Genomic DNA, 11,283 nt, shown 5'->3' on the forward strand with positions numbered 1-11,283 from the left:
CACGCCCCCTTCATTCTTTTGTTCAGAAGAAGAGCCACACCCTGCTGTTTGGCAGTCTGCTGCCCCGAGTAGAGGACTGTCCACCCCTCATGGTGGCAGGAGACAGAGCCGGTCCACCGGACCTCCTGAATGCCACAGAGATCCAGGCGGTACCGGTCCAGCTCCCGACAGAGGAGTGGCAGCCTTTCCTCCGCCATGAGCGTTAGAACATTCCACGTGGCCACCCGCAGTGGCTTTTCGTTGTTTCTGGAGGAGCGCCGAGGGTAGAGATTCAATCTCCTGGCTCCGCCAAATGGGGTTTGGCCAGGAGACGTCACAGACGCCTGTCCCCCCGGAGCCTCCGGCACAAGCTTAGTTAGATTTTTAAATCGTGGGTTTGGTGGTAATTAATTGAAGGTGGAGGGGTCACCAGCCCCTCGTACCTGTCCAGAGCCCCCGTTTGGCCGCTGTGGTGGTCACAGACGCCACGAGGGGATTGGCCAATTTGAGTTGGCCCTCCGCCCACGGCACTTCCCACCACAGCGTTGCCGTCCAGCACCACGAGGAGGTAGGGGCTCACACACCCAGACACTCGCACACGTTGATACACGCACTCACAGGTATCCACTTGCTGTCTCCGTGTCTCAGCGTGTGTTTAGCCGGACAGTGGAACTGCACGGAGCACCTGTGTCCCGGTGAGTCTCCTGTCTCCCCCCCCCCCGTGTCTCCCCCCCGTCTCCCCCCCCCCCGTGTCTCCCCCCCCCCGTGTCTCCCCCCCGTGTCTGCCCCCCGTGTCTCCCCCCATGTTTCCCCCCGTGTCTCACTGTGTCTCCCCCTGTGTCTCCTCCCCCCCCCGTCTCTCCCCCCCGTGTCTCCCCCTCCCGTGTCTCACCGTGTCTCACCGTGTCTCACCGTGTCTCCCCCCGTGTCTCCCCCCCGTGTCTCCCCCCGTGTCTCCCCCCGTGTCTCCCCCCGTGTCTCCCCCCGTGTCTCTCCCTCCCGTGTCTCACCGTGTCTCTCCCCCCCCCCGTGTCTCTCTCCCCCCAGCCGAGTGCTCTGTGATAGGAGACACCCACGTGACCACGTTTGACGGCTCCGTCTTCACGCTGTCCCTGCCGGGGGACTACGTCCTCGTGAAGACTCACGGGGCGGACAGCTCCACCTCCTCCTCCTCGTCCACCTCGTCCACCTCCTCCTCCTCCACCTCGTCCACCACCAGCTCGTCGTCATCAGCACCGCCCAGCGTCGTCATCACACTGCACACAGCACCTTGCTCCGTGGTGAGCACCTGGCTGGTCTCTGAGGGTCTCTGTGGGTCTCTATGGGTGTCTATGAGTCTCTGTGTGGGTCTGTGGGTCTCTGTGGGTGTCTGTGTGGGTCTCTGTGGGTCTCTGTGGGTCTCTATGGGTCTCTATGGGTCTCTGTGGGTCTCTGTGGGTGTCTGTGGGTCTCTGTGGGTCTCTGTGGGTCTCTGTGGGTCTCTGTGGGTCTCTGTGGGTGTCTGTGAGTGTCTGTGGGTCTCTGTGAGTCTCTGTGGGTGTCTGTGAGTGTCTGTGGGTCTCTGTGGGTCTCTATGGGTGTCTGTGGGTCTCTGTGGGTCTCTGTGGGTCTCTGTGGGTGTCTGTGTGTCTCTGTGGGTCTCTGTGTGTCTCTGTGGGTGTCTGTGGGTGTCTGTGTGTCTCTGTGGGTCTCTGTGGGTCTCTGTGTGTCTCTGTGGGTGTCTGTGTGGGTGTCTGTGGGTCTCTATGGGTGTCTGTGGGTGTCTGTGGGTCTCTGTGGGTGTCTGTGGGTCTCTGTGGGTCTCTGTGGGTGTCTGTGTGGGTCTCTGTGGGTCTCTGTGGGTGTCTGTGGGTCTCTGTGGGTGTCTGTGTGGGTGTCTGTGGGTCTCTGTGGGTGTCTGTGGGTCTCTGTGGGTGTCTGTGGGTGTCTATGAGTCTCTGTGGGTCTCTGTGGGTCTCTGAGGGTCTCTGAGGGTCTCTGTGTGGGTCTCTGTGGGTCTCTGTGGGTGTCTGTGGGTCTCTGTGGGTCTCTGAGGGTCTCTGAGGGTCTCTGTGTGGGTCTCTGTGGGTCTCTGTGGGTGTCTGTGGGTCTCTGTGAGTCTCTGTGTGGGTCTCTGTGGGTCTCTGTGGGTCTGTGTGGGTGTCTGTGGGTGTCTGTGGGTGTCTGTGTGGGTCTGTGGGTGTCTGTGAGTGTCTGTGGGTCTCTGTGGGTGTCTGTGGGTCTCTGTGGGTGTCTGTGAGTCTCTATGGGTGTCTGTGAGTGTCTGTGGGTCTCTGTGGGTGTCTGTGGGTCTCTGTGAGTCTCTGTGGGTGTCTGTGTGTGTCTGTGTGTGTCTGTGGGTGTCTGTGGGTCTCTGTGGGTCTGTGGGTGTCTGTGGGTGTCTGTTGTTCTCTGTGGGTCTCTATGGGTGTCTGTGAGTCTCTGTATGAGTTTCTCTGGGTCTCTGTGAGTCTCTGTGGGTGTCTGTGAGTCTCTGTATGCGTCTCTGTATGAGTTTCTCTGGGTCTCTGTGAGTCTCTGTGGGTCTCTGTGGGTCTCTGTGAGTCTCTGTGGGTCTCTGTATGAGTCTCTGTGGGTGTCTGTGGGTGTCTGTGGGTCTCTGTGGATCTCTGTGTGAGTCTCTGTGGGTCTCTGTATGAGTCTCTGTATGAGTCTCTCTAGGTCTCTGTATGAGTCTCTGTATGAATCTCTGTATGAGTCTCTGTATGAGTCTCTCTGGGTCTCTGTAAGTCTCTGTAAGTCTCTGTAGGTCTCTGTATGAGTCTCTGTCTGAGTCTCTGTATGAGTCTCTCGGTGGGTGTCTCTGGGTCTCTGTGTGAGTCTCTGTGTGAGTCTCTGTATGAGTCTCTGTGGGTCTCTGTGTGAGTCTCTGTGGGTCTCTGTGTGAGTCTCTGTGGGTCTCTGTGTGAGTCTCTGTGTGAGTCTCTGTGGGTCTCTGTGTGAGTCTCTGTGTGAGTCTCTGTGGGTCTCTGTGTGAGTCTCTGTGTGAGTCTCTGTGGGTCTCTGTGGGTCTCTGTGTGAGTCTCTGTGTGAGTCTATGTGGGTCTCTGTGGGTGTCTGTAGGTCTCTGTATGAGTCTCTGTGGGTCTCTGTGGGTCTCTTTATGAGTCTCTGTGGGTCTCTGTAAGTCTCTGTAAGTCTCTGTAGGTCTCTGTATGAGTCTCTGTCTGAGTCTCTGTATGAGTCTCTCGGTGGGTGTCTCTGGGTCTCTGTGTGAGTCTCTGTGTGTCTCTGTGGGTGTCTGTGTGAGTCTCTGTGGGTCTCTGTAAGTCTCTGTAGGTCTCTGTATGAGTCTCTGTCTGAGTCTCTGTATGAGTCTCTCGGTGGGTGTCTCTGGGTCTCTGTGTGAGTCTCTGTGGGTCTCTGTGTGAGTCTCTGTGGGTCTCTGTGTGAGTCTCTGTGTGAGTCTCTGTGGGTCTCTGTGTGAGTCTCTGTGTGAGTCTCTGTGGGTCTCTGTGTGAGTCTCTGTGTGAGTCTCTGTGGGTCTCTGTGGGTCTCTGTGTGAGTCTCTGTGTGAGTCTATGTGGGTCTCTGTGGGTGTCTGTAGGTCTCTGTATGAGTCTCTGTCTGAGTCTCTGTATGAGTCTCTCGGTGGGTGTCTCTGGGTCTCTGTGTGAGTCTCTGTGGGTCTCTGTGTGAGTCTCTGTGGGTCTCTGTGTGAGTCTCTGTGTGAGTCTCTGTGGGTCTCTGTGTGAGTCTCTGTGTGAGTCTCTGTGGGTCTCTGTGTGAGTCTCTGTGTGAGTCTCTGTGGGTCTCTGTGGGTCTCTGTGTGAGTCTCTGTGTGAGTCTATGTGGGTCTCTGTGGGTGTCTGTAGGTCTCTGTATGAGTCTCTGTCTGAGTCTCTGTATGAGTCTCTCGGTGGGTGTCTCTGGGTCTCTGTGTGAGTCTCTGTGTGAGTCTCTGTATGAGTCTGTGGGTCTCTGTGTGAGTCTCTGTGGGTCTCTGTGTGAGTCTCTGTGGGTCTCTGTGTGAGTCTCTGTGTGAGTCTCTGTGGGTCTCTGTGTGAGTCTCTGTGTGAGTCTCTGTGGGTCTCTGTGTGAGTCTCTGTGTGAGTCTCTGTGGGTCTCTGTGTGAGTCTCTGTGTGAGTCTCTGTGGGTCTCTGTGTGAGTCTCTGTGTGAGTCTCTGTGGGTCTCTGTGGGTCTCTGTGTGAGTCTCTGTGTGAGTCTATGTGGGTCTCTGTGGGTGTCTGTGGGTCTCTGTATGAGTCTCTGTGTGAGTCTCTGTGTGAGTCTCTCTGGGTCTCTGTATGAGTCTCTGTGGGTCTCTGTGTGAGTCTCTGTGTGAGTCTCTCGGTGGGTGTCTCTGGGTCTCTGTGTGAGTCTCTGTGTGAGTCTGTAGGATCTCTATTAGAGTTGTTGCCTGCTGATGTAAATTCCACCCCCTCCTCTCCCCCTCTCCCTGCCCTCCGCCCCCCTCCCTCCCCCCCACCCCTCCCCCCCCTCTCCCTCCCCCCCCCCTCTCCCCCCCCCACCCCTCCCCCCCTCCCCGCCCCCAGTCTCTGAGCGAGGTTTGCGTGCAGGCCGTGTCCGTGATGGTTGGGGACAGAGTGGGCAGTCACGTGACCGTGACGCGGGCGGGTGACGTCATCGTGGGCTCCCTCACCCGCGTCTCCATCCCCTACGACGACGGTGAGGGGGGAGGGGCGGGGTCGGGGGGAGGGGCGGGGTCGGGGGGAGGGGCGGGGTCGGGGCTCTAACTGGGAGTCTGTGGGTCTCTGTGTGCTGAGTCTGTGGGTCTCTGTGTGGTGAGTCTGTGGGTCTCTGTGTGCTGAGTCTGTGGGTCTCTGTGTGGTGAGTCTGCAGGTCTATGTGTGGTGAGTCTGTGGGTATCTGTGTGGTGAGTCTGTGGGTCTCTGTGTGGTGAGTCTGTGGGTCTCTGTGTGGTGAGTCTGTGGGTCTCTGTGTGGTGAGTCTGTGGGTCTCTGTGTGGTGAGTCTGCAGGTCTCTGTGTGGTGAGTCTGTGGGTCTCTGTGTGCTGAGTCTGTGGGTCTCTGTGTGGTGAGTCTGTGGGTATCTGTGTGGTGAGTCTGTGGGTCTCTGTGTGGTGAGTCTGCAGGTCTATGTGTGGTGAGTCTGTGGGTATCTGTGTGGTGAGTCTGTGGGTCTCTGTGTGGTGAGTCTGTGGGTCTCTGTGTGGTGAGTCTGTGGGTCTCTGTGTGATGAGTCTGTGGGTCTCTGTGTGGTGAGTCTGCAGGTCTCTGTGTGGTGAGTCTGTGGGTCTCTGTGTGCTGAGTCTGTGGGTCTCTGTGTGGTGAGTCTGTGGGTCTCTGTGTGCTGAGTCTGTGGGTCTCTGTGTGGTGAGTCTGCAGGTCTATGTGTGGTGAGTCTGTGGGTATCTGTGTGGTGAGTCTGTGGGTCTCTGTGTGGTGAGTCTGTGGGTCTCTGTGTGGTGAGTCTGTGGGTCTCTGTGTGCTGAGTCTGTGGGTCTCTGTGTGGTGAGTCTGTGGGTCTCTGTGTGGTGAGTCTGTGGGTCTCTGTGTGGTGAATCTGTGGGTCTCTGTGTGGTGAGTCTGTGGGTCTCTGTGTGGTGAGTCTGTGGGTCTCTGTGTGGTGAGTCTGTGGGTCTCTGTGTGGTGAGTCTGTGGGTCTCTGTGTGGTGAGTCTGTGGGTCTCTGTGTGGTGAGTCTGTGGGTCTCTGTGTGGTGAGTCTGTGGGTCTCTGTGTGGTGGTGAGTCTGTGGGTCTCTGTGTGGTGAGTCTGTGGGTCTCTGTGGTGAGTCTGTGGGTCACTGTGTGGTGAGTCTGTGGGTCTCTGTGTGGTGGTGAGTCTGTGGGTCTCTGTGTGGTGAGTCTCTGGGTCTCTGTGGTGAGTCTGTGGGTCACTGTGTGGTGAGTCTGTGGGTCTCTGTGTGGTGAGTCTGTGGGTCTCTGTGTGGTGAGTCTGTGGGTCTCTGTGGTGAGTCTGTGGGTCTCTGTGTGGTGAGTCTGTGGGTCTCTGTGTGGTGAGTCTGTGGGTCTCTGTGTGGTGAGTCTGTGGGTCTCTGTGTGGTGAGTCTGTGGGTCACTGTGTGGTGAGTCTGTGGGTCTCTGTGTGGTGAGTCTGTGGGTCTCTGTGTGGTGAGTCTGTGGGTCTCTGTGGTGAGTCTGTGGGTCTTCTCTGTGTGGTGAGTCTGTGGGTCTCTGTGTGGTGAGTCTGTGGGTCTCTGTGTGGTGAGTCTGTGGGTCTCTGTGTGGTGGTGAGTCTGTGGGTCTCTGTGTGGTGAGTCTGTGGGTCTCTGTGTGGTGAGTCTGTGGGTCTCTGTGTGATGGTGAGTCTGTGGGTCTCTGTGTGGTGAGTATGTGGGTCTCTGTGTGGTGACTCTGTGGGTCTCTGTGTGGTGAGTCTGTGGGTCTCTGTGTGGTGGTGAGTCTGTGGGTCTCTGTGTGGTGAGTCTGTGGGTCTCTGTGGTGAGTCTGTGGGTCACTGTGTGGTGAGTCTGTGGGTCTCTGTGTGGTGAGTCTGTGGGTCTCTGTGTGGTGAGTCTGTGGGTCTCTGTGGTGAGTCTGTGGGTCTCTGTGTGGTGAGTCTGTGGGTCTCTGTGTGGTGAGTCTGTGGGTCTCTGTGTGGTGAGTCTGTGGGTCTCTGTGTGGTGAGTCTGTGGGTCACTGTGTGGTGAGTCTGTGGGTCTCTGTGTGGTGAGTCTGTGGGTCTCTGTGTGGTGAGTCTGTGGGTCTCTGTGGTGAGTCTGTGGGTCTCTGTGTGGTGAGTCTGTGGGTCTCTGTGTGGTGAGTCTGTGGGTCTCTGTGTGGTGAGTCTGTGGGTCTCTGCGTGGTGAGTCTGTGGGTCTCTGTGTGGTGGTGAGTCTGTGGGTCTCTGTGTGGTGAGTCTGTGGGTCTCTGTGTGGTGAGTCTGTGGGTCTCTGTGTGGTGAGTCTGTGGGTCTCTGTGTGGTGAGTATGTGGGTCTCTGTGTGGTGACTCTGTGGGTCTCTGTGTGGTGAGTCTGTGGGTCTCTGTGTGGTGAGTCTGTGGGTCTCTGTGTGGTGAGTCTGTGGGTCTCTGTGGTGAGTCTGTGGGTCTCTGTGTGGTGAGTCTGTGGGTCTCTGTGTGGTGAGTCTGTGGGTCTCTGTGTGGTGAGTCTGTGGGTCTCTGTGGTGAGTCTGTGGGTCTCTGTGTGGTGAGTCTGTGGGTCTCTGTGTGGTGAGTCTGTGGGTCTCTGTGTGGTGAGTCTGTGGGTCTCTGTGTGGTGGTGAGTCTGTGGGTCTCTGTGTGGTGAGTCTGTGGGTCTCTGTGTGGTGAGTCTGTGGGTCTCTGTGTGGTGAGTCTGTGGGTCTCTGTGTGGTGAGTATGTGGGTCTCTGTGTAGTGAGTCTGTGGGTCTCTGTGTGGTGAGTCTGTGGGTCTCTGTGTGGTGAGTCTGTGGGTCTCTGTGTGATGAGTCTGTGGGTCTCTGTGTGGTGAGTCTGTGGGTCTCTGTGTGGTGAGTCTGTAGGTCTCTGTGTGATGAGTCTGTGGGTCTCTGTGTGGTGAGTCTGTGGGTCTCTGTGTGGTGAGTCTGTGGGTCTCTGTGTGGTGAGTCTGTGGGTCTCTGTGTGGTGAGTCTGTGGGTCTCTGTGTGGTGAGTCTGTGGGTCTCTTTGTGGTGAGTTTGTGGGTCTCTGTGTGGTGAGTCTGTGGGTCTCTGTGTGGTGAGTCTGTGGGTCTCTGTGTGGTGAGTCTATGGGTCTCTGTGTGGTGAGTCTGTGGCTCTCTGTGTGGTGAGTCTGTGGGTCTCTGTGTGGTGAGTCTGTGGGTCTATGTGTGGTGAGTCTGTGGGTCTCTATGCGTCTGTGGGTCTCTGTGTGGTGAGTCTGTGTGTCTGTATGAGTCTGTGGGTCTCTGTGTGTCTGTATGAGTCTGTGGGTCTCTATGGGTCTCTGTGTCTCTCTGTTTGATGAGTCTGTGGGTCTCTGAGTCTGTGCGTCTCTATGGGTCTCTGTGTATCTCTGTGTGATGAGTCTTTGGGTCTCTATGAGCCTGTGAGTCTCTATGAGTCTCTGTGTCTCTCTGTGTGATGAGTCTATGGGTCTCTATGAGTCTGTGAGTCTCTATGAGTCTCTGTGTGATGAGTCTGTGGGTCTCTATGGGTCTGTGGGGCTCTATGGGTCTGTGGGTCTCTGTGTGGTGAGTCTGTGGGTCTCTATGGGTCTCTTTGTCATGAGTCTGTGGGTCTCTATGGGTCTGTGTGTCTCTATGGGTCTCTATGAGTCTGTGGGTCTCTATGGGTCTCTATGGGCCTGTGGGTCTCTATGGGTCTCTGTGTCTCTCTGTGTGATGAGTCTGTGTGTCTCTATGAGTCTGTGGGTCTCTATGAGTCTGTGTGTCTCTATGGGTCTCTATGGGCCTGTGGGTCTCTATGGGTCTCTGTGTCTCTCTGTGTGATGAGTCTGTGAGTCTCTATGAGTCTGTGGGTCTCTATGAGTCTGTGGGTCTCTATGGGTCTCTATGGGCCTGTGAGTCTCTATGAGTCTGTGAGTCTCTATGGGTCTCTATGAGTCTGTGTGTCTCTATGAGTCTGTGTGTCTCTATGGGTCTCTATGGGCCTGTGGGTCTCCATGGGTCTCTATGGGCCTGTGGGTCTCTATGAGTCTGTGAGTCTCCATGGGTCTCTATGAGTCTGTGAGTCTCTATGGGTCTCTATGAGTCTGTGGGTCTCTATGAGTCTGTGGGTCTTTATGGGTCTCTATGAGTCTGTGGGTCTCTATGAGTCTGTGGGTCTCTATGAGTCTCTATGGGCCTGTGGGTCTCCATGGGTCTCTATGGGCCTGTGGGTCTCTATGAGTCTGTGAGTCTCCATGGGTCTCTATGAGTCTGTGAGTCTCTATGGGTCTCTATGAGTCTGTGGGTCTCTATGAGTCTGTGGGTCTTTATGGGTCTCTATGAGTCTGTGGGTCTCTATGAGTCTGTGGGTCTCTATGAGTCTCTATGGGCCTGTGGGTCTCCATGGGTCTCTATGGGCCTGTGGGTCTCTATGAGTCTGTGAGTCTCCATGGGTCTCTATGAGTCTGTGAGTCTCTATGGGTCTCTATGAGTCTGTGGGTCTCTATGAGTCTGTGGGTCTTTATGGGTCTCTATGAGTCTGTGGGTCTCTATGGGTCTGTGGGTCTCTATGGGTCTCTATGGGCCTGTGGGTCTCTATGAGTCTGTGGGTCTCTATGAGTCTCTATGGGCCTGTGGGTCTCCATGGGTCTCTATGGGCCTGTGGGTCTCTATGAGTCTGTGAGTCTCCATGGGTCTCTATGAGTCTGTGAGTCTCTATGGGTCTCTATGAGTCTGTGGGTCTCTATGAGTCTGTGGGTCTTTATGGGTCTCTATGAGTCTGTGGGTCTCTATGGGTCTGTGGGTCTCTATGGGTCTCTATGGGCCTGTGGGTCTCTATGAGTCTGTGGGTCTCTATGAGTCTCTATGGGCCTGTGGGTCTCCATGGGTCTCTATGGGCCTGTGGGTCTCTATGGGTCTGTGGGTCTCTATGGGTCTCTATGGGCCTGTGGGTCTCTATGAGTCTGTGGGTCTCTATGGGTCTCTGTGTCTCTCTGTGGGCGTGCCAGGGGCGGTGCGCGTGGCTGCCGCCTCCTCCCTCTTCCTGCTGCTGCGAGTCTCCGCCCCCCCGCACCACGTGACCGTGGAGATGGAGCGCGGGGGGGCGGGGGGCGGGGCCAGGCTCTATCTGCAGCTGGGACCCCCCGCGGGGGCCGGGGGCCCCTCCCCTCCCACCCTGGGGCTGTGCGGATCGCACACTGACAACGCCCTTGACGACTTCACGTGAGAGAGACCCCCACCCACCCACCCACTCACCCACCCACACACCCACCCACCCACACACCCACCCACACACCCACCCACACACCCACACCCACACACACACCCACACACCCACCCACACCCACCCACACACCCACACACCCACCCACACACCCACACCCACACCCACACACCCACCCACACACCCACCCACACACCCACACCCACACACACACCCACACACCCACCCACACACCCACCCACACACCCACCCACCCACACACCCACGCACCCACACACCCACCCACCCACTCACCCACACACCCACCCACCCACTCACCCACACACCCACACACCCACCCACACACCCACCCACACACCCACCCACCCACACACCCACGCACCCACACACCCACCCACCCACTCACCCACACACCCACCCACCCACTCACCCACACACCCACACACCCACCCACCCACCCACTCACCCACACACCCACCCACCCACTCACCCACACACCCACACATCCACCCACCCACACACCGCCTACCCACCCACACACCCACCCACCCACACACACACCCACCCACCCACCCACACACCCACCCACACACCCACCCACCCACCCACACACACACACACCCACACACCCACCCACACACACACACACCCACACACCCACCCACACACCCACCCACACACCCACACACCCACACACCCACCCACACACCCACCCACCCACACACCCACCCACCCACTCACCCACCCACACACCCACCCACCCACCCACACACCCACCCACCCACCCACACACCCACCCACCCACCCACACACCCACCCACACACCCACCCACACACCCACCCACCCACACACCCACCCACCCACTCACCCACCCACACACCCACCCACCCACCCACACACCCACACACCCACACACACACCCACCCACACACCCACCCACCCACACACCCACCCACCCACACACCCACCCACACACCCACCCACACACCCACACACCCACACACCCACCCACACACCCACCCACTCACCCACACACCCACCCACACACCCACACACACACCCACCTAACCACCCACCTACCCACCCACACACCCACCCACCTACACACCCACCCACACACCCACCCACACACCCACCCACCCACACACCCACCCACTCACCCACACACCCACCCACCCACCCACTCACCCACCCACACACACACCCACCCACCCACTCACCCACCCACACACCCATTACACACCCACCCACACACCCACACACCCACACACACCCACACACCCACCCACACACCCACACACCCACCCACACACCCACACACCCACCCCACCCACCCACACACCCACACACCCACCCACACACCCACACCCACACACACACCCACACACCCACCCACACACCCACCCACACACCCACACCCACACACACACCCACACACCCACCCACACACCCACCCACACACCCACCCACCCACACACCCACGCACCCACACACCCACCCACCCACTCACCCACACACCCACCCACCCACTCACCCACACACCCACACACCCACCCACCCACCCACTCACCCACACACCCACCC

At 57.9% G+C, this 11,283-nt stretch overlaps 1 protein-coding gene across 1 annotated transcript in view; it reads left to right on the plus strand.

Moving 5' to 3' along the window:
* LOC142908381 (otogelin-like) overlaps window positions 1-11,283 on the plus strand; it is a 28,343-nt gene that overhangs the window by 3,113 nt on the left and 13,947 nt on the right. The window contains exons 2-5 of the mRNA XM_076058953.1: window positions 628-674; window positions 1,027-1,259; window positions 4,478-4,610; window positions 9,484-9,697. Coding sequence (XP_075915068.1) covers window positions 628-674; window positions 1,027-1,259; window positions 4,478-4,610; window positions 9,484-9,697 — 627 coding nt within the window. The remainder of the gene's footprint in view (window positions 1-627; window positions 675-1,026; window positions 1,260-4,477; window positions 4,611-9,483; window positions 9,698-11,283) is intronic.

This window comes from Petromyzon marinus (genome assembly GCF_048934315.1).
Source record: "Petromyzon marinus isolate PM22_M1 ecotype Great Lakes invasive population chromosome 80 unlocalized genomic scaffold, UKy_Petmar_22M1.pri1.0 chr80_unloc.5, whole genome shotgun sequence".
Lineage (NCBI taxonomy): Eukaryota > Metazoa > Chordata > Hyperoartia > Petromyzontiformes > Petromyzontidae > Petromyzon > Petromyzon marinus.